We start from the raw sequence: 26,713 nt of genomic DNA, 5'->3' as shown, positions 1-26,713 counted from the left end.
TAATAATAATAATAATAATAATAATAATAATAATAATAATAAATACGAATAATAAAAAAGTAGTTTTTAACTCAATCAACCCAGTTAATTTACTATCTTTTGTCATAAAACGGAGGAATATGCCACACGTAATTACGCACGAGTCAAACAGCTTGTATCAAATAATTTGTTAAATCAACAACAAATCCTCGCGACATCACAAAATAATTGGGACACTACACGATGGTGAGTGTCTGTACCCAGTAGAAGAGAATTATAACAACGGTTCCGATATGGGAATACAGAGTGAAATGATTTTTGGATTTGGAAACGCCCTCGGGGCTACACCACAAGCTCCAAAATTCAGGGAATAGGAAAATTATAATCTGTTGAACACCTACTTTTCCAAAGGCAAGTACTTCTTCCATTGTGAGCTTCCTCTCAGATTTCCTCTATAGGCTGTATCACGGATATAGGGCCTGACTTACCTTTAACCTGCTGTCAGCTGCTGTAAGCTGCTCATCCTGCTCTGTAAGAATTATCAATCTTTGCTCATCCTGCACTGTAAGAAATGTCAGTCTCACTGAGTCATGTAGCCTTTCCATCCTTGAATTCTTGTTTGGTGATATAAATTTAAACCAGTTAAATTATAGATCAATTTTACTTGTTTCCATTGAAGTGGTTTACTGTTTCCAGCGAAAGAGTTGTTTTAAAGTAATAACCCATCGCTCCTCCTGTTGTAGTTGTTCCCTCAAAATTTCGCCAACAATTGCAATTGGCATATAGTAGAAAAAAATGGGATTTATCGCATATCATGTTTTGTACCTTTTATGGTATATTTATGCTTTTAAACTCGTTTTATAATTGCAGTCTGGAGACTGTCCATGGAAAATTTTGTTTTTTTGCAGTGTGCATCCGTGAATGCATCACATGACCCGTTAATCTTCAGTGTATTTCCGCGTTCACGACGGCCGAGCTGTTATCAATGACTCTCCATGGGGGTGTGCAGGGTTTTACTTAAAGCATCATTGCTGTTTTCATCGCCCTGGCCTCCGGTTGATGCTGAGGTCTCCGCTCTGAATGAATGAAACCGTGATCATCTGAGGGTTTCCTCCTCCTCCTCCTCCTCCTCAGCCTCTTATTCTCCATCGAGCCTGTCGTCGACCAGCGCGAGCGAGCTGGGGGGGAATTCGGGGAAAGGGAGCCGTGGCGCCACGCACCGGCCGACGGACACCCCGCCGCGACGCGCCAACAACATGCTCACCCGGGTCAAGTCCGCCGTGGCCGGATTCATGGGTGGAATAATGGCCGGGGGCAGCTCCAGCGGTGGGGGCAACCCTGGTTCCGAGCTGCCGCTGAAATTCCCATATATGAGACCTGAGTTCCTCGGCCTGTCCCCGGATGAGATCGAGTGCTCCGCGGACCACATAGCCCGGCCCATCCTCATCCTGAAGGAAACCAGGAGATTACCGTGGGCCACCGGATACGCTGAGTAAGTAACCCCGACGGCTGCTGCCCTCAAAGCGGCTCCTGTTTTCTTTCAAATGTCATCAAAAAGGTATTTGATATAAAGCATCTTGCCTGTCAGTCAGTCTGTGGAGGCCCAGGAGTTGTAGGTGTTCATCCCAGCACTTCACCTGAGAAATGTGCTCATCCTCAGGTTGAAATAAACAATAGGTTAGCGCTGATAAACTCTCTGATAAATACAAAGCCCAGAGTTGGAGCCAAGCTGCACCTGTTGTGACCTGCATCCATCTCCTGCGTGGTTTTGAATCCACGGGGCAAGCCTTTGCACGCATCCTCCAAGCTTTTAGTAGCCCACCACATTCAAATCGCGTGCAGTTTAAAGTGATGACGGCAGTCAAGCTGGTTTTCACGTGCAAGAAGGTAATACACGCTCTCCCAGCAGCATCAGGGTATTAGTCTACAACTGTGCTCAGTTTATGGCAGGCTGTGTGTCTGTGTGTGATTGCATGTCACCAGCCTCTAGATAAACTGTAGCAAACCGGTTCAGCAAGATGCAGCCTCCTGCTCTGGCTGTCCAAAGTCCAGACTGATGACTAGTCTTTAGATGCAACTAAGTGAGGAGGTTGTTTCTGTCATTGCTGCCTCCATCAGCATCTACATACAGAAGTATAACAGTGAAGCTTTTGTGATTATGTAATCATGCCACATTTTGCACAGCAATCTCACCTTTGTAGTGACACTCCTCCACAATCTGATGTAAAAAGATAGAAAACCCTGTGATACTGATGGTATGCTCCAAAAAATAATAACTCATTTTCAGGTGTAGCACGATTGTAAGTCTTGAAAAGATGCACAAGAATAACTTTTAGCATCATGCTACAGTATGTGTCCCTGAGATGTGGTGTTGAAAGCCTTGATGAGTGAGCTGAATATGACAGATTGTTTTGTAAGTACATAGTACCCAAAGCTGTTATGTTTTTGTTTTTTTTCGTATATTAAAACATGAATGAAAAAAAATTATATAGTTACTCATTTTGAAAGTCGCTTGATGGAGCTCTTAGGAAAGCCCTGTCAGTGTGCGGTAGGTGTCTACCTGTGGCCGTAACTGGACATTCATTAACTGTAGTGATTTGCAAGAGGTAGCCTGGGGTGCCACAAACAGCAGGGAGCTCTTAACAGATTAAGTGATTCTCTGAAGTTATAAATCACCCCGCAAATGTATAATAAATGTACAGGGAGTTGCCGTGTGATACTGATGGAAGGTCAGCAGAACGACCTCAGCTGCTGTACGAGAAGTGCAGCGTGACTACGATGACTTTTACTTAAATGTCAGCAGTCAGTCTCTCCTGTTGGTATTTCACCACCATTGGTATTTCATATATATACTGTAGCATCTCGTTGTGGTTGTGTGTCTGCTGCAGTCGAACACGTCAGCTTAAATGATATGACAAACACATAGCAGCTTTCTGCCGCTGCATCCCTTCCCAACCTTGTTACTGTATCACAAAAGTGAATTCCTAGATACAAATCTCTCACTCCACCCTGATAGCGTGAATGTGTGTCGCTGACATTTCGCAATAAGGTACACAAAAGCTCGAGGAGTCAGCAAGGAACAAATCCGGAACTTTGCCAATTAATCAGTAGTTATCACATAGTTCGTGAATTACTCTGTAGATAAAGATGAGCAAAGAATGCCACCGATAGTGTTAATGAACCACTGTCTGATAATTGTTCCTAGATATCTGTGAATCTTCCACCTTTACTTCCTTACTACTTAAATGTCAGTCGTTATATTTGTGTCCTTAAGTAAAGCGGAGCATTATACTGAGTTTCTAGTAAAAATGCATCATAACATTACTTCATGACATTGCTAGTGCAGCATAGTTAATGGCACAAGGCAGAATAAAACACTATCAACATGTTCAGATTATTTAGCACTGAGCTATGTTGCGTCTTTCCACGCTTGATGCAATTCTGTTTAATTCAAGAACAGATTACATTTGAAAACATTTTAATTTTTGAATCTTGTAAGGTTGCTCTTTCAATGACATTTTTATACTATTAGAAATATATGATTTCTTCCTCTCTTCTCAGGCAGTGGATTATAATAGAATATTACAGCTAAAGCTTGAGGGATTTGGGGAAATACTGAGAGATATTCCTCAATATGTGTGTCTAGCACGCTACTCTGTTACCCATTTACTGTGAATAACCAGAGTTCTCACTCACACTCAACTCGCACTGACACTCAGCGCTGGCATGAAGTGTCTCTTTGGGACCGGTGTGGTTAATGAGTTCAGCTCGTATCAGCATTTATCTGTAATTAAAACCTCCTGTGTTGTCATTACAGCAGCCGTTTTGGCTTTCACCTCTCCTACCTCAAACGTAGTCTCTCAAACCCTGCTACTCTTTACTTCCCACAACCACAGATACTCACAACAAACAGGGAATTGATTATCCTAAAAGATTTTTTTTTAAATTAACAATTTGAAGACAAGTCAGTCATTTCATAAATCTTTTGTTGAAGTCCCCCTAACCACGATTGTCCAATCATAGAACAAACTAGAATGGCTCTCTACAGAGCGCAACCCAAACAAGGCCAAACAAACCTAAATATGTCTGTCAGGTCCAGATTATTGTTTGGATCTGCACCAAACTGTACAAAGTCATAGAGCTCAAGACCATAAATATGTGTGACTTTTTACATCAAGATCCATGCATTATTTATTGAGAAATTGAAGAAAATGTTGAAAAATGCCCAATCTTGCAATGTTAAGGAAAGTGGTTAAAAAATACCTGGATCTGCCTTTTTAATTGGATCTGCACCAAAATTTTTATGGGTTCTTCCCTGATCCATGTCCCATCCCTCCATTGGTGTAAATTGGTTCAGTGCTTATAACAGGTGAAAACATAACCTTGTTGGTGGAGGTAATGACTATAGCCTGTCAAGCTTTGGATTTCTAACAACGTTGAACGAATGCAAATGGGACTGTAATGAAAACGATAGAGCGTGGAGGATGGTGTTTTAGGTTGTAAGGTTGTATAAGGTTTTTTTAATTTTAATTACTGATTTAATTTAACATGCCAATATTAGCATGTCCAGCTAGCTTACAACCTACAGTAGAAACCGACCATTACTTCAAAGTCCAAAGAGCATTAAAAAAAGCCCTATTGCATTAACACATCCACTGTGTAGTATTTACCCACTATGTGGAAGTTCCTGGATGCTATTATATCAGAGTGATGGGTAACGTTAGTGGCTCTGTCTTGTTTTTATTGGATTTGAGTACATTAGCGTAGCCTTATGTTAGCCAAACACAACAGGCTCCTGAACCTAAAGACATTTTCTCTTGTAAGTGAAATAAGTTAAACATATGGCTTGAAAATATGAACAGTAAACAGCTATCCCCTGCCTCGCTAATACATGTAGGCCTATAATTATAATTAGCCGCTGAATTCTTATCAAAAACTGGTGAGGATACTGACTTTTTGCCTACGACATGTAGCTTTATTCTGAGTTTTTAGTACACTATCATGAAGCTTCACTATCTTTGCTTTTGTTTATCCTTTTACAGGGTTTTTGTTTTTAAAGAGTTGAGAAGAAATATTAAAAAGTCAGAGACGACGCTTCAACCGACTGATGGAGCAAACACTAGCATAATTAGCTAGCTAGATGCTGATGTCTGCCAGCAACGGTTGTTATTTCAGTGGGCAAAATCGATGGTCCACAGCTAGAATTGAGCAGGTGATTTGTCTAGCTCTGTCTGAAAATCAAAGACCCATTGTTTAAAAAAAAAGCAAACATTTTTTAGAGGTTAATCTTTCACCATTATCACTGTAAACTGCTTATGCGCCATTTTACTGATGTGTCTCACAGTCCCATTAGAACTACATAAGGAGATATCTAAACCCATCCATTCTGACATTGCATTTAAACTCACATTTTGTATTTTCTTATCTCATACTTTCAGGTGGTAGTCTTCCAAAAAGTCCTAATGTAGTACTTTTTCTTCAGGATTCTGGTCATGATTGCACTGTTTCTGTATTTAACTTGTAGCCGTTTCGCTGTTATTGTTCCCTTCATGTTCCAAGTTAAACAGAGGCAAAGCTTTCAACCATTGTGCTTCACCAAATAATTATTACATCCTTGGGGCCAATGTCTGGCCCAGAATCTGTGGCTGAGGGTAGAGAAACAAAGATGGCATTAGATGTCTGACAATGGAGAGGAAATTAGGTTTTGTTCCTAATGGGAGGAAAGGTAATTGTTCCGAATGGAACAAAAATTTGATTGGCAGGGAAATAAAATGACTATCATCCCTCCTGCAAATGGTGAAATGAGGACAAATGAGTTGCAGGATTACTCCCAATCACAAGCGCACAATAGCACCAGCTGCACCTTTCATGAAACACAGAAGGATTATTAAATTAAATGCACTGTAGTTATGAAAGATGAGAATTGCTTTTGCTCACAGTTTTTACATTCATGGTTCAAAAGTTCACATAAACATATTTTTATCACGGTCACTACAATCAGCAGCACATGTTTGTACTCATAGACACAGGTCATCTCATTACGGTGTTTGTTGACAATAGATTAGATGAAGCCGACAAAGGCTTCCTGGACTTGTGTGTATCAACAAGCTCAAAAGTGGTCCATGTGTCATAGCGTTTTATGGCCATAATGACTGAGAGGGTATTTTCCACTGTAATTATGGCTGCAGTGGTAACACATTAGGTTTGAAAGCAGAGCTGAGTAATCAGAGTGATATCCAGCCCCCTAGACATAATGGCTTTTATACTATGCATGCATGATGAATGACACATTATAACCAAAGTAGTGCCAGCTTTAGCTTAGGAGCTTCCTTAATAGCACAAGCCATGGCAAACAGTTTTTAAACACTTTCTTTTAATGCACGTTGGTTGTTCCAAAGAAGGGAAAATATTGTTAAAAATGACTTACCATCAGTGTCCCTATTATTTTCTTGATTTAATGGTTTGGTCTGTTAAAGCCAAAGTCGCAGTCTTCTGATAGCTTGTTTTGTCTAACATTGCAAAACCCAAAGGTCAACAGTTCATTGTCATATAAGAATAAAAAAAATGCTGTACACAAGATGATTGGCATTTTTACTTGAATAATTACTTTGTTGATCAACTAATCATTTCAGTTGTAATTATAACAAATCAACAAATTAGACTAAGTAAGACAACATGAGCGTATAGGTGGGGCACACATTCATGGTTTCAGAGGCTCTATGGACTTTAATAAGATTTCAAATAAAATGTAACTTTTTAACACCGATCAGACAAGAGTGTCATAAGAATACACACGGAAAAAACTCAACTTGAAAGGGTTCTTTGCAGCTTTACACTGTCAGATAAATGGGCCTTTATTAATGTGGTCTCCACCCATTTAACCGCTGCAAATTGTGAAGAAGACAAGGATATTCTTTCCAGCACTGTCCCTCCACTTCCATCATCTCTGTCTTGAAACCCAGATGGTGTCCAGACAGGTGCAACGGACAGCAACACAAGACTTTCAAACACATTTTCTCTCTCTTCCTCTTTGTGCCTCACTTACATTAATGTTTTTAATTTACACACAACATGAATATAAGAAATCAGAACAACAAACATTTGCTATGATGAATAAATAACAGCAGAAAGTCTAAAATATATTACAAAACACATAAATGCATATATTCTTACATACATAGGAATTTAGACACACATGTACATGCATGCACTCTCACTCTGCTCTCTTCATTGTTCATTGTTTTTTCATGAAGCTCTTTCTGTCTAGGGTTAACAAGCATTTGAGGCTAAGAACCAGACAATGATGCTGCCTTGCAGAAAACATCCAACAGTCTGAGTCTATAAATAGACATGCCAATTTCTCAACTCACAAACACAGACATGCACAACAGCCTCTGGAGATGTCTGTCGGCCTTGTCAGTCTCATTGGAGCTGTCGTCACAATCTCACCGTCTTCGCCAAGTATTGGAAGCCCTATCACATCAGCTGTCATTAGCTATTGTTCTGCGGGTTTAGTGAACTTTGAGAAGGCCAGTAAAAGCATTAGTGCTGCAAATTTGTTTAATTTAACACCGAAAAGCTATGTGTGTCATTTTTAATGCAGGAATGTTTACTCAGTTGAGTAAACAGAAGTCCTAAGTAAGCCATGCTAGCAGCTCTGTGAGGCTTATCTTAGGCTAAGTACCTTTGAACGAATTGCTAACATCAGCATGATAACATGGTCACAATGCTGACAATGCTAACGTACTGATGTTTAGCAGTTATGATGTTTTCCATGTTTGTTATCTTAGTGCGTTTGTGCTAAACACAAAGTATAGCAGAATATCTAATGTTATTAGTTTTACAGGTTTTCGGTCATAAACCAGTCCAACATTGCCGTCCCAAGATTGATATTAAGGAGTCATTCCAGTGTTAAGACTCAGTATTTATGATTTTGAAAAGTTTTGCATATGCATTTAAATCAGTATTTCCTGGCAGTGTGTAAAAGTCTGGAGAATCATCATTTTGATCATGATCATTCTAAACCCTAAAACAAGACTTGCTACACACCTAGTATATGGCTGGACTGTGTATGGGTGTGCACAGGTTCCCCCTCCAGACTGACCATGTGCTTTGTCCTTTCTTCATGCAGACACATGGGGGATGCAATCATACATAAATGCTAATTCAACATGTCAAAATTAAATCCCCCTTTCAGTACCATGGATAGTGCCACCTGGCCAGGCCTGACTTAGATTTCAATATTTAATAAAAAATTAAATACCACATGCTGTCAACATAAAAATAAATAGGCTATTGCCAATGGAAAAAGTCCACGTTGGCCATCCGACCAATGGTGCAATGTCATCACTCACTCACGAAGGAGTTCCCAAATGTAGAGCTGGCCTGTGGCCTATCAGCCCATAAATTATAAAAAATAAAATAAAATAGTCAACTAAATAGATAAAACTTGACAAATCCAAAGAATTAGAAAGTTTTGACCACAAAATGTTCTGAGAGCTGCGCGTATGCCTTTGACTCATTACCTGAGTGTACTGGCCATAGCCATGTTAACAGTGTGCAGTCACGGCATGGTTAAAAAAAAACTATGATAATTGTTTGGGCATTTTCTTCATATATCACATAAAGATTGTAGGCAGTGGATAACAGGTAGCTTCCTGTTCCACATGTGACGACAACACAAGAAAATGGACAAAAGTGGCAGAGCAGGAAATAAAGACATCGTATTATGTTTATGAAAACCACATAGTTACTGTGTGGTTGGCCTTAACTGTTACTGGGTCATCGCATCATCTCTCTTTGTGGTCTGTCGTCTGTCTCCTTAGATGATGGACAAATAAAGCTGAACATAACCACAAACACACACACATACACACAGACACACACACACACACACCTGTGGACGTGTATGTCCAGTCTCACACACAAACAAAGACACACTAATTCACCCAGAAGCGACTGTCCCGAGGCATCAGGACACTCCCAGCAGAGCAGTACCACAAACAAGCGCTTTCTGTTTGATCTTCATCGGGAACATGAAACATACGAAGCCAGCTGCTTCACTGGGTGAAAAGAGAGAAACCTCAGGCTGTGGCTCTGACTAATTGTTGTGATCCTGCAGTGAGCCATAATAACCATGAAAGAGTGCAGCACCGTTTCATCCGATAAAAAGCATCTGAGGTCGGCTTTCATTCAAACGCTTGTTCTGGACCACAGCTGTCAGACTGGCTAATCACAGCCATTGGTGCATCTGTTGCTTGTAGCAGAATTTTAACTGGAGCAATGAATGCCAAAAGTATATTGGCAAATATATTTTTATGTAAGAGGACGCCTGAATGGCTGTAGCCTAAAATATGACTCTAAGACTATATATAATATGCTCACTCCTTTCCCTCCTCCCGCAGGGTGATTAATGCTGGTAAGAGTGCGTTGAATGAGGACCAGGCATGCTGCGAGGTGGTAGTGGCCAGAAGGAGGCCGATGAGCTACTGCCCTCCCTCCACGCCCAGCAAGACCCCCACCGCCAAGAGACGCAACTCCCTGCCCAACGGAGAGGGACTCGGGCTCCGCATGGAGCAAAGCAAGCCGGGAGAGGTGGGTGTACACATAAACACAAACAAACACTTGTTACGCCCCACCTTTGTGCGGCCCTAAGGGATGCACAACACACCTACCAGTGACCCAAACAAGACTCACAAGACAACTCTAAAATAATGAGGGTTTTATTTCTGAAGGTTTTTCCTTACTTATAGTGTGTTATGTAGGTTTGTGTGCAGTTAAATGGTCTCCAGAGTCACAAGGATCGAAGTTTACATCAAAGGGAGTAACTCTGTCAGGGTAAAAACCCAATTTTCCTCTTTGTATGATACGCCTCGTTGGGGTCCAGACATTACTGGTCCTATTGAAGTCAATACTTCTCTTGGTGCTGCCCACCTGCAAGCTTGGCTCACCCCCCACACAAGGCACAGCACATAACTACTTATGGTGAAGAGTTTTCATTAGTTTTGTAGCCATGCTGAAAAGACAGTGGTCTTAATTTCTTGCAGAAACCTACTTAATTTTTCCACTGTTCTCCACTGCTCCAAACATTATAGTATGAACCTGCATTTCAAGGAGGACTGCTTCAGAAACCACGCACAGTTAGACGCTTCATTTTCACAACGGTTATTTCTGTATTTCACACTTGATGTGGCCGAACAGGGGACTCAGCCTCACAGCCCGTCGCTCTGCATTGTTATGATCATGTCAGTAAGAAGCAGCATAGAAAAGATATAAATGCTTAAACGTTTGTCAGTGTTGACATACTGTACCTCGTTAGCGCAGATAAGTTATCCACAGTTTAACCGCTGAGTTCATTTTTCAGTAAGTATGCCCACTACGTTAAATTCATTCAGATTTATGGCATTGTAAACCAGCAAGAGGTGAAGCGGTGGAGACTCCCTACCTGTCGACTGAATATTATTTATATTCCTTTAGTCCGGAAGTGTCCATACATAAAAAAAATCAAAAGGGTTTCTTATAAAAATATTCCAATTTATGAATATTGTCATCCGAAGTTTGTTCACACAAGACGTGGTCCTCTTTAACATAAATATGCAAAAACGACCCGGACATCAAATTAAGACTACAAAAGACACAAATCAGAACACAACAACAAAAACCCCGGGTTGAGAGACAGCGAGCCCAGCAGTCCCCATGCTAAAAGCCTCTGCCTTCTGACGCTGACACCAGAGCCTTTAACTCTTCATTCCCAGGCCAGGTGCATCTCATGGAGTAATCAGGAACAGCCTGGGCGGAGCTACAGGGGAGACAGTACCACCAACACATGCTGCCGTAACACACATAATTGAATGTATAATTATATGTACACAGGCTATATGCAGGGTGCACATATATTGTAGTTTTGTACACAGGCATACACAGGGAGCAGTTACCTAACAGTTGGAGTTCATGTTCACATTAAAGCCCCTAAAAATGTGGTTAAATCTCTTTAACATGAAATATTCCCTTCTAAATGCACAATTTAAAGAAGAGGAATAGTTTGACATTGTGAAAAATATGCTTACTAGCTTACGTGCCCAGAGTTAGACGAGAAGATCGATGCTGCTCTCACATCTTTCTGTTAAATGGGAAGCTATAGCTAGGAGACAGTTAGCTTAGCTTAGTATAAAGACATGGAAACATACATAAGTGAGTAACAAGAAGAACTCGTGGTTTTACACTGGGTTGTGTATTTGAATTTGTACAGATTAAACACGTGAGATATAATTTGTTGATTATTGAGCTCACGGGTGCTTGGAGGCACAGTTTCCAAACTTGGCTAAGCTAACGAGTCTAGCTAGCTGTAACTTCATATTTAGGTGTCTGCACAAAAGTGATCTTTTTCATGTGACTCTCTATCGGTTCATAGCAAGCATCAGCTGAAAACAGGACTTTATTTGATAAAGAATGTGTATTGAAGGTCAGGTAATACCAAGCAGACAAAGGCCTGAGAGAAAGCCTTGTGCTGTCCCTCCCTACACACAGAAATGAAGAGATGAGATGGACAGAATGAGTCATGATGTCTTCTCCCGGGTCTCTCCTCTCAATAATGACTCATGCGTACCACAAGTTCAACCAGCAGCATTAGTTCACCTTTATCTAATCAAACTATTAAAAGAATAAAATAGAAAAAGACGTTATCTTAGCTGTGTATGGTGTGACGAGCTGGAGGATGGTTTCTGTATGATTTTGTCACATTGCTCTATTTGTGATGCTTTACACATAACACAAAAATGAACTTAAAACAGTGTCTCATTACATGACTATATGTTTAATCACTTATGTGACCAAGGGAGAGACCTCAGCTAAGTTTACAGTACATTCATTGTTTTATATTATCTGGGTGTGGTGTAAGTTTAGAGCCATGTTTCTGGAAAGACATGGAAATGCTCTTTCTGTATGTGTGTGTCGGTAGATATTAGTCTGTGATGTTTTCCAGTGACACTCTTCTGTTAAACTGGAACACCACTGGTGAATTTGACTCTGGTTGCTGATCTTCCTGTAGATCCTCTGCATGAAAATTGCAATTTTTTCCCTGAAGAGCTTAAAAAATTATAAACCTATAATTTTGCTCCTAATTTCCTGTGTTTCTATGCACTGATCATTCGATATAAAATAAATAAATATTTTGTATATTGTGTCTACAGGACAGTGAAGGACTGGTGTTCCACTACTGGGCCTTGTTCGATGGTCACGCTGGTTCAGGTGCGGCGGTTGTTGCCTCCCGCCTGCTGCAGCACCACATCGCCTGCCAGCTCCAGGCCGTGATTGAGATCTTGCGCAACCTGGCCTACCCACCTCCCACTGTGCTGGGGGAAGAGCCCGACAACAACCCCTACCTCCAGGGAAGCATCCCAGGCCCTCACCGCGCCCTTACCCGGGCTGCTTCGCTGCGCGGGGCCGCGGGCGCTCCTGGTTCCCCGTGCAGCACGCCGCCGCCGCCGCCTCGCTTCTTCACAGAGAAGAAGATCCAGCACGAGAGCCTGGTGATAGGAGCTGTAGAGAACGCCTTCAAAGAGATGGTGAGAGACAGCTGCAAAGTCACGTTGTGCAGTATCTGAGTCCGCTCATCCTGATCGGTCCTGAAAGCTTTCACACTCACTGGGCGTCACTCTGTCATGGATCATTACTTAACATTTGGATTTTGGCTGATGCTTTTATGTAGAGAAATGTCCTGTGAAGGTTGCAGAAAAGTTTTCATTATCCTCTTGCAGGGATCAGTTGTCTGACCTCACAGTTACAGACGAACCTATCATCAGCATTTTTACCACCTGTGTTTTTACAGCCTTTATTCTAAGTTCCGCTCTAAAAATATGCACATTATGTTTTTTAGGTTGGTTTGACATTTTGAAATATCATGGCAGGGAATGCACAGTGTGATTGATAACACTAATAGCGGCTGTATTCCTATTACAGGAACAAGTCAAAATATCTGGCATGAAAAAAAGTCTGTCTGTCTTACTCACTTTGCAATGAGACACTTTCATGGGTCTGGTGACATTTTTCCCACGGCCTTGGTCAGTTTCATTCACTCAGAATGCAGTGATATAATTAGTCAATTAACTGATTATGACAGCAAATTAATCTGCGACAATTTTGATGATCAATTAATCTTCTAAGTAATTTTTTATGCAAAAAAAAAAAAAAAAGAAAAATCTGTGGTTCCAGCTTCTCAAATGTGAATATTTGTGAGCTTCTTTAGCCTTTCTCGACAGTCTGTTGAATATCATTGGGTTTGATGAGATAAAACAAAACATTTCAATATGGAAGCAGCTTTCTGACATTTTCTTTACAGCTAGTTAATCGACTTAAGAAACACAGATAATAAAAGCGGCTCTACACAATTTGCTCTCCGTAGTCTGTACTGACTTTCACCAGCTTTGCTTTGAAGATGAGGCACATAAAAACATGGCAGAGGTCAGGATTAAGCAATAAGATGGGGTCAAAAAAGATGAGTCGCACTTGAGATGTTCTTTGTAGTTGACTTGGCTTTAATCTGCTGAGATGCATCTTCAGTCCTTGAGTAATTATCCTTTTTAAATGCCGTATAATTAAATGAAGCGGACCTCTCCACGAGTGTTGTACTGTCAGTCGGATAAAAATCCTCACAACAGCTCAATTGAAAGACATCTCACTTGTCAATCAACACTTAAACGCATCACCTGTAAATTTGATGTTTCTGCAGCACCCACATACAGCACACCACCATTGTGTATGCAATAAATATTTACATGGATACCGAGCAGATATGGAAATGTAGATAGATGATGGAGCCAACATATGCATGTAAGTACAGATAAACAAAAGCTCCACCAACACACACACACTTTGCAGAGATGCACACGGACCACAACCTTAAGCATCTCTGTTCACAGTTTATCTAGACAAACTGGCATCTGGCGTCGAGAGAGCTGGCTTATGAAAAGATGGCTCCTGGCTAAATACCACTCAACCGTACACATTAGACCGTGGATTTCTGTCGCAGCAGCATCTTGCTCAATATGTCTCAAATCATTTGCTTTTGAATCAAAGGCGTTTGAGAAATAGTCACAGGAAATCGACTCTTGTGTCTTCCCAAATGAATCCAAAGAGAATGAATTAAAGCTCCGAAACGGAACGGATTCTTTTATACCGTTCAGTTGCGTGTGTTGTCTTGACATTTTCCGTCTCTGCTTTGTATTGTATGCTTCTTTGAAAGTGCTTTGAGAGGAGATGTCTTTATGAGCCAGTGTATGCAGCATTACCACTAGATGGCAATGGAAAGCAGCACACATTGTTCAAGCTGTACCCTGTGGAACCCAGACTAAAAAAAAAAAAAAAAAAATCACTACGAAAGCTCTTTTAAGATCAACCCCCCGTCACCTTTTCCGTTTTGTGAAAAGAAACAGTCTTACACTTGATTTGACATCCTTTGTTGAAGACGATCGCTGCGTCAGTTAAAGCTGTGGCCTCTGCAGAAAGAAATCCACCTGCGGGAAAAAAGCTGCTCATCAGAGAGCTCTGTCTGCAGGGTTTCTGCACAGACCTGTAAATCTGGGAGAAATTCATGTGATTATGTCCCGGTTGTATTAAAATAGGGACAGAAATAGCATATAAGGAGGAGTTTAAGTATAAAAACTATAAATATTTATTACAAAACGAGCAGAAAAATAACTGCACTCTTGACTGTGTGCACTTGTACAGCCAGCACAAGGCTCCTTAAACCCGGAGTCAAGATAGAAACCTTCTCACATATCACTGTCTGCATTATTCATGCACGACGGGCACTTGTTTGCCGACACACGGTCAACAAGAGGTTCAGTTCAAACCGATCGATAGTTACAACCATGCCCACGCATCATCTGCCTTTCTGAAAAGTTGATCAAATTTTATCAGCCTTGCCTCCCGCTCACTGTCTGTGTCGGAGTTACTGAACAGAAAAAGACACAGACCGTGGATTTAAACTCTCCTTCTGCCTGCGTGGGCGGCTGACAGTGCGGGTTTTGTTTTTAATGACCTTTTTGTTTTTGTGTCGTCGTCTTAACTGATGCTTCATTGAAGAAACCGTCTCTCTCTCACCCCCCCTCCCCACCCCCCAGGACGCCCAGATCGAGAGGGAGAAGCAAGTGTATAACATCACAGGAGGATGCACGGCTCTCACCGTGGTTTACCTGCTAGGAAAACTATACGTTGGGAATGCAGGTGACAGTAGGTGTGTGTGCTCATCCCCTCTAAATGAAATGGTTTGTGAAGGACGCAGGGTTAATTACACTGCAGTGCACCCGGGGGCTCCCAAAGACATAAAATGGAAGTGCACCAACATGCTGGGGCAGAGATAGGAGGTGCAACTAATACAGCTGCTTGTTCTTTTTGATTGTACGGTTGCGTGTGCACAAGGTTACGTTACTTTTCCGACTTTTTCTGCAGGGCTATCATTATCAGAGACAATGAGATCGTTCCCATGTCAACAGAGTTCACGCCAGAATCAGAGCGACAGCGACTCCAGTTCCTGGTAAGAAAAACATACCTCTACGTCTTTATGCGTCTTCTGTTGAAAGTATTATAATATAAGTCTTGACAGATATGCTATGAGGTTAGTCACACAGTGTTGTTGTTGGCCGTGGTTTCTCACTGTGTTCGCACGACAAGCAACACACTCAGCGTGGCATTTGAAGTCCGTCAGTTTCCTGTAGAGCTGTGCAACAGGGGAAATGCAGCCAATGTGAGGATGCACAACAAGCTCATCAGCTGAGAATAGATGGCTGTGACTGACCTTTTTATAGACAGTGACTCAGACCTCTGCAACTCCATGTTTTTCATTGAATTAATGAATAAACATGTCAAAAGTGATGTTCAGACAAATGCTCAGAACTTCATCAATGTACGTTTACTCGATTACTGTACTTTGGTACAAATTTGAGGTACTTTTATGATACGTTTCACCTCTGTTCTGCCACCATTTAGAAGGAAATATTGTGCTATCCAGCGATTTGATGATTGGAACCAGGAAATGCTTGGAATTTCTACATGACCTGATCAGTTTCTGAAACATTTCCTCCTAATGATTTTAATCGGTTTTGGAGTAAAGGTTGAACAAAGCCAATAAAGTAGTTAAAAATGTGAACAATTAACCAAGTACAACATTAAAATGCTGCTTACACATTAATATATAACAGTATAAGAGTCACAGGAGACAATTTTCTGCATTACAAGTACTTTTACTTTGAATACGTTTTCCTGATTATACTTACAAACTTTTACTCAAGTAACATGTTCAAGTCAGGACTTTTACTTGAGTATTTTTACATTGTGGTGCTTTTACTTCAGTAAAAGTTCTGATCTTCCTTCACCACAGACTTAGAGTGAAATAGAGCCTGACAAATACTTTGGCACAGCCACTAATGCATAAAACCTTGAAAACAATAAGAAGAAAATTTGTGAGTGCCTGCCCAATAAATGAATTCATTGGACTTTTGTTTATGTTGTGTCTAGGTTTAAAAAGAAAAAGAAAAGTGACCAATCTATTGTCAGCAGAATTTTAATTCTGCAATATCATATCTCCAGACTGAGTGAAGTGACAAAGGGCAAAAAACCAAAGTGACGGAAAATGATTTTCATTTTATCTGCAAATCTGCCACACATTTAGCTGCTTGATTGACTCGAGGACCATCACTGTCTGTCCTCCAGGGTTTCATGCAGCCTCACCTGTTAGGAAATGAGTTCACGCACCTGGAATTTCCCCGGAGAGTTCAGAGGAAGGAGGTGGGCAAGAGGATGCTCTACCGAGACTTCACCATGAACGGGTGGTAAGTCCCTTCAGTCTCCCTCGGTCTCTTTAATTTTCTCTCTTTTACACACTATTTTCACCGAGCAGACGAAACACTTGAAGATGGCAGACTCCATATCCACAAGAAAAAAGCCTGCCTTACCATGAATCATACCTGTCAAGTTACGATGTGAAATGAAACCTGCTAATTTTCTGGGATTGCAAACCCCACAACACCCCACTCCAGCTGCCTCCACTTTAAATGAAACAATAATCTGAAAACTATTTCATTAGTGGTGTGAATCCCTGCTTCTCTCTCTCTCGTTTTCCCTCCTTTACTGCTGCTTAAACTCTTCTACACAGTGAGAGCTGAAGAGACTGGCTGAGAGCTAATGAGGGAGCAGCCTAACCTGATATGATATGATGATACAGCAGAGATGGTTCTGTATGTGCAGTGTTATGTGGGTTAGCCAGGCACCATGCTGTTTAACTGTGGCTGCAGTGGAAGCCAGTAATGAGATGTGCTTTTACTGACACACTCACTCTCCCTCACCGACACACAGAGGCACACACACTGCACTGTGTGTATTGTGGTGTGTGATGTATATTTCACGATAAAGCCGCTCCCTCTGGAGCCAGCCAGGATGTGCCACTGTATGGGCTGCTCTTATATCTCTTAGCATCGATGCAAGGAAGTAGTTTGGAGTAATTTTATATGTTGTAAGAACAGGACATGGTATTGTGTGAACATTTTTATTGCCTGTGTAGATACCATATTCAGCTTTTGCTACGTATACCTAAATTATATTTGTTTGGCTATTTGGATGTAGCGGAAAGGAGCAGTAAACACAACACTGTCATCAACTGTTAAGCTAGCAAACTTGTTAGCAAACATCTGCTTATTTATACACACGAAGCAATATTAGCATTTATTTTGAGCTGTATTTCTGTCCATGTAATACATTTAAGTTCATTATTCACACTCCTTTTAGCTTGGTTTTCACTTTAAACTAACTCCTGAGGGAAATATGTGGTTCTTCAGAAGCTAAATGCAACAGCTAGCCGTTAACTCTTTCTTCTGTGCTGTTTGGTGCTGGGCAGGTCATGTACAGTGGGTTTATCAGAGCTAAACTGCTGTTTTGGCTGCAAACAGAGATGCCTACTACATCTAGAAACAAGGCTGGTGAGGTTGAGAGTGAGAGTAAATCAAAACAGTAAAGTTGTGGGACATAAAACCAAAACAGTTAGCCTAAAGATGCTAAAATGGGCCACAGAGCTGAGGGAAACTGCAGAGTTGGGTAATAGTGTTTTGTGAATTTATCACTATTACAGATCATTGTTTTTTTTGTTTTTTTTGTTTTTTTCTTGGGCTTTTTGTGCCTTTATTGATAGTGCAGTAGAGAGAGACAGGAAATGGGGAGGCAGAGAGAGGGGGAATGACATGCAGCTAAGGGCTGTCCGATGTGGGACTCAAACCGGGGCCAACTGCAGCGAGGCCTGTAGCCTCTACACATCATCCAACTGAGCTACTCCACGCCCCTATTACAGACCATTGTTGATATAGAAATATGATTATGATATATTTTTCTATCAAACCAAAATTTTTTTTTATTAACAGGCCAGACCTCTCAAATGTTAGGTATTGTCCAGCTGCCGAACAAGATATATGCATAAATAAACACTAGGACATTTTGTTCTGAAATTCAGAAATAATATAATAAAATCATAAGTAAACAAGATTCTTAACAGGCATTCAATTGCAGCCCTCTGGACTTGACATTATTCAATAAATTAGTGAGGCTAGACATAGCCTTATAACTCGGCCATATTATTCTCTAATCTCCTCATCTTGAAATTTAGCCTGGGCCCAAACTGAGGCAGCGGGAGAATAGTTTTGAGAGATTTGAGAAAGCCAAGAGACTGTAATGACTCTGCTTTTGGCTACTGTGGCTTGTTTATTAGAAGCAGCTCCTGCCGAGGTGCCCTTGAGCAAGGCAGTATTCGTAAGGAGCTCCTTAAGGGGCCTGACTGCTCATCAGAATTTCTCAGAGCTGAAGGTGATATTTGCAAATTGCCTGTTTTGTCCAGCCAACAGTTGAAAAGATATTCAAACATAAACCAGAGAAAATCAATAAAACTTCAAACAGCGAATATTTGGCATTTATGAGAGTTTTTTTTTTTTTTTTTTTTTTTGAAGGTGTGTAACTCTGAAATGCAGAGTAGGTGATACTGAAAATGAGCGTTCTCATTCAGCGGAGTAAACACATAAATCTCTCTGAGAGACGTAAAGTTTGACGAGCAGAGATGGAAGGGTGGCTGATAGATGGAGAAGCTGTGTCTCCACCTCACCGGCAAAAAAGGCACAAAGCCAAAAAAGCCAGACAGAAAGAGGGCGTTGTGTTTGGGTTGGGAAAAGTACACATCTCAGTTTGAGGCAGGCAAATGGGCAGCGAGAGACACAGACTGACAGATGGGGCAAACCCCGGTCAGATATGAAGCTGTTTGAAGTAGTTGATGTTCTTCACTGACTGGTGACGCCAAGTCTAATCTAGCTAGTTTAAGTACATCAGCGTCAGCCATGGAGTCTTATAGTCTGACATCAAAGCTCTATTTCTAAGTGTGTTTTCAAATCTTCTGCTTCCACTTGTGCACTTCTGAACTTATTTTTTGTTGTTGGCTTGTGAATTGGAAGACGACCCCCCCCCCCCTCACTTGCTTTCTCTAACAAAATTTTTCAGCAGCAAAGCACTTGTTATTGCACTCCCGAGAAACACTCTTGCATTGAGACGCAGGCTTTATCAAAGTGTTGGTAAACTTCAGGAAGAATGTTGGTCGCTTTGTTTTCTACTTTTACGTATTTTAGTAAACATCCTCCATTATTTTTTATTCAAGTGGAAGTGCTGTGGCATTTGAAAGGATGTTGGCTTTTTATGACACAGGGAGGGTCCTAACGAAGAGATGCTATCAAGTTGCATCTTGGGAAGTGTATTTTTGAAGCCTTGTCCCATACTAGGGAGTAAAATACTAAATGTGACGGTATATCAGCTCCTGCTGCACCAATTTCTTTTTAAAATGTACTCTGGGAAGCCCCCTAGTTTTATGATTGTTCAATACTAAACTGAATTTTAAAAATGGAAGACAGCACAAGGAAATTGATGCATTCATACATGGACATGATTTTAAAAGCAGCATAGTTGATTATTTTGGGTTCTTTGGTGCAGCAGAGCAAGCTGTAATCACAGCACTGACACATTGTCACTTTTTAAAGTTGTTGTGGCTAACAAGTTAGCTAATATTACAAATTTTGACCTCCAGCACACATGATGCAACATTTGCATTCATGTGGTTGAATTTCTGGCCACCCAACAAATGTTAGTAGAATAGTCTCTCTTCTTGTAATTCTATTTTTGCTCCCCACTCACTCCATATAGAGAAATATTTGCTGATTCTGTTTCACCATGTTCACCAGCTGGATGCTAACTTTGTCTGTCTGTCCCGGTGCGGGTAAGGCTGGACCCAAATGCAGCCAACACAGGGGAATGAGGTGCAAAAAGTTTATTAACTGAAGAACTTACAAAACGGGTGAACCGACAGAACAGGAAACCGAAGCACGAGGGCACACAAGGAACAACAACCGGAGACACAGGGGATACCACAGCCGACATGAACAGGCAACATGAACAGGCCGAGGACAAACCAGACATGAACAGACAAAGGGGAGCACAGAGACTATATAGACACAAGGGAGGCCAGGGTGATTGAACACAGGTGAAACACATTAGGGCGGGGCAGACAATCACCACACAGAAAAACAGGACCAAGACAGGAAGTAAAAACATTAAGACACACAAGGAAACCAACTACAAAATAAAACATGAAGTGACAAAATCCAAACAAACTAACCATAAGTGTCTGCCATGGCAAACCATGACACTGTCTGCAGTTCAGTGCAGGGCAGGTGGTGTACAGAAAGTTTATCAGAGCATTTTTGCTGAAAACAGCTGCCCGGTGCAGCTGGTGATTGGGTGTAAGAGTGAACCAAAAAAAAAAGTAAAACCGCGATCCCTGAAACCAAAAAAAGGAACTTAAAGAAGTTAAAACACTGCAAACTGTAAAGTCAGGCAATTAATAGTTATGTTAGTTTGTCACTACAAATGACCCCCTTTCACATTACACATAGTCATTTGATTTATTGTTGATATTCAATATTCATATTTCTCATCAAAAGATAAATGAAAAGAATGATCATGATATGTGTGTTTACATTAGCAAACGAGGTTCTGAATTTAGTTTCCCTATGACATAATGAGAGGGGGAAGTGAGACAAAAAAGGCCCGGGCGTCAGTCAGGTGGCAGTTGCCTTTGTTTGTGTTACATCTGGATGAGCAAATGTCTCCCAGAGCCGACGTGACAGAGAAAAGAGGGTATAATTAAAGAGACCTCAGAAGTTCACATTTGCTCTTCTCACTCCACTGTGCACCTCTTTTTCAAAGTGTGTGTGTGTGTGTGTGTGTGTGTGTGTGTGTGTGTGTGTGTGTGTGTGACTGTCTTGATCTTCTTTTCTGTTCTCAAACACAAGGGCGTACAAGACCATTGAAGATGAAGATCTCAAGTTCCCACTAATATACGGTGAAGGGAAAAAGGTAAGTGTGTGTGTGTGTGTGTGTGTGTGTGTGTGTGTGTGTGTGTGTGTGTGTGTGTGTGTGTGCACTCCAACCCCTGAACATGTATCTGGAATTCAAAAGTGCAGAGGGAAAAGTAAATCACTCAGTGTGTCCTTGTCAGTCTTATACACACACACACACACACTCACACACACTCACACACACTCCATGCCTGCTAGCTACCCAGAGAGTGGGCAAACACTTGGTCTCTGATGTGCAAGTAACACGCTGTGCATGTGTGTGTGTCAATGTACACCCTCAATAGAAGACAGAGAAGACGGTCCATCCGTTTCACTCCAGTAGCCACTTCTAATACCCACACACACACACACACACACACACACACAAACACACACCACACATGCGTTCGGATGGACACACACCACTCGGGAGATGACAGTCGTCTCTCTGAGCAGTGAAGTTAATCCCCACTGGGACAGCAGGGGAGAGATGAGGAGAAGGAGAAGAAGAAGAAGAAGAAGAAGAGACCGAAACTGAAAACACACCACAAAATAAATTGCACAAAACGCTGCAAGTTATGTCAGTTTGTTTCATATTTTCAATCAGTTTGGTTTGAAGCAAAGAGAGACGTAACAAGTTCTCATCAGAGAGGGAAAAAGCTTCTGTCGACCACATAGCGCCAGTGTTTTAAATTCAGAGAGTTTTCACTCAAGGATGAAAGAGTGGAGGAATATTGAAAAAGGTTTTGATAATTAAAGGAATACAAAAATAACACTGCTGAGTTTCAGTGCCCTTAGGACACTTCACAACACTTTTAACTGCCTCACATACAGTGATATTTGTTGTGCAGATCCTTTGTGTACTGTTGCTTAGCTGACAGACACGCAAACCACCTCCTTTAGTGTAAAGTGTAGTGAACAAATCTGTGTATTCTGTATCTGGAATAGAAACATGCACTGTTATGAGAGATCAGCCTGTTTGAGATGCTGCCGGTAAATACAGCAAGTATGATGAACTGTAGTTTTACATGGAAACTCTCAGTCACTCTTATTCTGATGGACTGATACCAAAAACCTGACGTTTACTCCTGATGTTTTCAACAGATGTGAGATTTTCCCCTCCGTCAAACTGCACCATGAATATCCCAGCTTCACCTATAGGCATCTGTGTTTACCCATGTATCCATTTAATTAAGAAACTAGTACACCAGCTGTATGCCCCCCCCCCTTAAAATGCAAATCTATATTGGCACACGCTGTACAGTGAGCAGTTGTCACTAGCTCCACCGCCTCTGCGTGTTGTACACGGTGACAGAGACCATGTTTACATCCATATGTTCAAAGACGGGCTGTGAGTAAACCAGTCTTTCTTTCACAGGCCCGGGTGTTGGCCACCATCGGCGTGACGCGCGGGCTCGGCGACCATGATCTCAAAGTTCACGACTCCAACATCTACATCAAGCCGTTCCTTTCCTGTTGCCCTGAGGTAAGAGCTACAGTGCTGCTGCAAACAGCCCGCTGTCTCACATTCAGTCACTGAAGAGATAAAGAAAATAGTTTGAAAGTTTAAAGTCTTTACTGTCTAGTTTACGTAACATTATATACACATTTTAATTTGAGCTGTATCTGTTTTAGTAAGTCCCAGTGTAAGAAATAATTCTACCATTTGGAAAATGTATATGTGCTGTGGAAGGGACAGCTTTATTTCTTTTGTAAAATCTGCCTTCCTTTGTTTGCATGTGGGTCATTTAGGTTCTAGTGCCCCCAACTAAAGTGACTTTGTACTCATGCTTATTTTATTAGACATACTTTTCAATGTAAGATTTTGGGAGCATGGGGTACATAGCTGAGTCCAGCCCCTGTAACTTCTGAACCTAATGATCCTGTCTCTGGTGCTCGGACCAGTCAAGAACACATGTAGATATCAGGTTACGCCTGCGGTCAGCCTGTGCTTCATTTTGTCATGCTAGGTTTTCCAAACACATGGGATTGTGGGCTAACATGTCAGCATCTATCTCCTTGAACCCACTGACCCTCAGACTCAAGTTGTTTCCCGTAGCTGGTACAATTCTTACAAAATCCCATGTTGCAGATGTTTCCTTTCTTCTTTCCTCCGTCTCATTTAGTTTTTTCTTGCCAGCCTCAACTCCTTACCTTGTTATGTGTCATGACTTCAGTCACATGACTCAGCCCCGCTTTTACCCCTGTCGTATTTGCACCGCAGTCACTAGAAGTGGCATTTTGCTGCCTCTCTGTCTGAACCAGGTCCTCTGCAGAGGAAGAATTTGAGCTCACCTGTCTGACTGTCTGGCACTGGTTTCAAAGCGCTTTCATCTCCTGACGTAGTTCGTCTTACAGAGTTTTGCATTTTTCCTCCCAGAGCTCTCTGCTTGATCTTTAATTCATTAATACCCGGGTTCATGCCAGGTTCACACTGAAGACTTAACTCCTCTCAGCTCTTTGTGTCTCCGTCTGTGTGCCTCTCTTTCTCCTACAAACACAACTCTCACCTCTCACCAAAGTCTGTCAGTGAATGAAAATTGCATTGAGCTCATTAAGTTGTGAAAATGATAGATCAGTGTAGATTTCAGTGTGGATGAGAAACTTGAGCTGCTGTAGCTGAGAAATCTTTAAGAAGTCTTTCACTTTGGGATAACTTTATAATTTGGTGTCATTCTTCTGGTTTCTGAGCTGACAATCACCAATATCTGGTACTACCAGTCCAGCTGTTGGCGTTTATGCCAGCCATTGGTTACTTGTTAATTGGTTTAGTTGCACTTTTTTTTCTTTTTTTTTTTTTGACATGTAAAGGCAAAGTAGTAGCTAGTTACAGAGAAAACATATAAATAACCAATTTAAGAAGAAAAGAAAATGTTCATTAAGCATGTCACCTTAAAATCAAAAATAAATAGAGGAGTACAGTTTGTAAAACCAAATGAAATGGTGCATTTATCCACATTAAAGTATGTCCACTTGAAGTGCTTTCTTTTGCAACTGGCAGGTTCAGGTTGTGATTATAAGTGTCTGACAACATTATGAATAGGATTTCTAAAGAGATACACCTTTTGTCAAAGAGTAAGATCCTTGTTTAACCCGAAACGCTCGTCATATCGCTCTGTTCAAAGGGACCAGACTCCATTGTAAATGATACAAATGTACCAAATTAATTCTGTTGCTACCTTATGTGACTTGATGTTTTAGAATGGAAGCCTTAATGCTTTGCGGTTTGGCATGCAGGTGAAGGTGTATAACCTGACGCAGTACGATCACGGAGCTGATGATGTTCTGGTGATGGGAACGGACGGGCTCTGGGACGTCCTCTCCAACCAAGAAGTGGCTGAGGTAGTCACCTCTTTTCTAGCCAACTGCGACCCTGATGACCTGCACAGGTGGGATACTTAGTTTCTTTTTCTTTCTTCTCTTTTTTTTTTTTCTTCAATTACAGATTTGTTACTTAGATTCTGTCTGTGTCATGTGTCTGTTTTTGCTGCATTATTATGCCAAATGTGAAAGCTGCAACCGTGCCACTGTGTTGCATATTTTATTCAACAGGCACAGTTCCTGTTCCAAGGATAAATTGCAACCTTGGCCACATGCCACTTGCTCTTAGCGTAATGGCACTTTTTGACAGAAATTTTGGCACACCATTGAGGGTCAAGTATACTCTCATAATTTAAAGTCTACAGACATGAACTGTATCAACAGAATATTAAAATCACATCACAGGCGGCCATCAACTTCTACATTCAAGGAGGGTGTAATTACATTTTCTAGTGGCATCATGTTTCAGACAGCATAAAATGATATAATATATAATACTATCAAATTAACTAAAAACATTGCAGTGTAAAGGACCCTACATGCTCTGAATTGAAAGCTTCATTATTGTTTCCTCTGTTGTCCAGGTACACGATGGCAGCACAGGACCTGGTCATGCGAGCCCGTGGCGTGCTGAGGGACCGAGGCTGGAGGATCACCAACGAGCGCCTGGGCTCTGGAGACGACATCTCAGTCTTCATCATACCGCTGATGTACGGCAACCGTCAGCCTTGAAGAGCCTGACAGAGATGCTGCCGTTCAAGGACCCTGAAGGGCCTGAAGGTCTCAAACCAACAGGACTGGTTAGTCCTGAACTCAGAATCCCCTTTCGGTTTCCTCATTGCCGTTTGCACTTTTATTTTCTTCTTTAGACCAAGGTCAAGTGGAACATATAAATTTGTTGATGGTTCTTTTCTCTATAGGAGTTCAGGATTGGTCAGACACCAGTTTGGCTGCACAGGGGAACTACAGGACAGTAATTTGCTTCATAAATCAAAATAAATGATTTGGCCTGTTAAATCAAGGAAAATAAGTATTGAACGCGTCAACATTTTTCTCAGTAAATACATTTCTGATGGGGCTATTGACATGAAATTGTCACCAGATGTCGGTAACAACCCAAGTAATCCACACAAACGGTGCTCACTGGAACATTCAGAAGTTTAGAAAAATATGTCTGTAACCAATTCCATCAGTATGTTTTGCAACAATAAGGTTGCGAAGGTCTTGAGAGAGCTCTTTACTTTTACCCATCATGAGATGCCCGTTGTGTGACACCTTGGTAATGAGAAACTCTTTTTATAGGCCATCAATTAGGACTAAACCAGCTGATATTAATTTGCACTGATAGGGGGCAGGATTGCTTTCTAAATACTGAGAGATTTCAGCTGGTTTCTTGGCTTTCCATGCCTTTTTGCACCTCCTTTTCTTCATGTGTTCAATACTTATTCCCTGTGTCATTTCACTTTATTACACATAACTGAATTTATGGACATACTGTATATGTTTTGATTTCTTTGTATGTGTGGATTACTTGGGTTGTTACCGACATCTGGTGACAATTTCATGTCAATAGCCCCATTAGAAATATATTTACAGAGAAAAATGTTGACGCGTCCAATACTTATTTTCCCCGCTGTATGAGTGACATCAGCTCCATAGGATGGGTGAAATGACTGTTCCTGAACTTCTGAAGAGATGTGAAAGTTAAATTAGATGAATGCTCTTCCAAAGTGAAAAATAGACCTCTTTCTTTCTTTCTTTCTTTCTTTTTCCTTTCTTCTCCTTACCTCTCTTGTATTGCTGTACAATACCTGGCTCCTCCTTTTTCTACCCTCTCTTTTAGTCCCCTCTTCTTCCCTCGTACTGTACAGTCAAACTTGTTTATTAAAAAAGATACCTCCTTCATTTCCTGACCATTGACGGAGCTGACAGGTCAGCTACGTTTTCCGTTTCGCCACAGTGTGGCTTTGAAGGATTATTTTGCTGAAGATCTGCTTCCAGTT

General features: G+C 41.2%; 1 protein-coding gene across 1 annotated transcript; it reads left to right on the top strand.

Annotated features, from left to right (window-relative positions):
• The first annotated feature begins 991 nt into the window (after positions 1–991).
• On the top strand, positions 992–25,466 carry LOC111224991 (protein phosphatase 1H-like). Its single transcript, XM_022749710.1, has 10 exons — positions 992–1,471; positions 9,384–9,573; positions 12,168–12,542; positions 15,099–15,211; positions 15,427–15,511; positions 16,687–16,805; positions 21,345–21,408; positions 22,768–22,875; positions 24,627–24,778; positions 25,295–25,466. The coding sequence occupies exons 1-10, from the start codon at positions 1,236–1,238 to the stop codon at positions 25,440–25,442; spliced, it is 1,590 nt and encodes a 529-aa protein (XP_022605431.1). The 5' UTR covers positions 992–1,235; the 3' UTR covers positions 25,443–25,466.
• Positions 25,467–26,713: the final 1,247 nt, after the last annotated feature.

Source organism: Seriola dumerili, unplaced genomic scaffold (assembly GCF_002260705.1).
Source record: "Seriola dumerili isolate Sdu_G_001 unplaced genomic scaffold, Sdu_1.0 BDQW01000138.1, whole genome shotgun sequence".
NCBI classification, from domain to species: Eukaryota; Metazoa; Chordata; class Actinopteri; order Carangiformes; family Carangidae; genus Seriola; species Seriola dumerili.
Note: the sequence above shows the minus strand (reverse complement) of the source record. Positions and strands in the feature narration are given on the sequence as shown.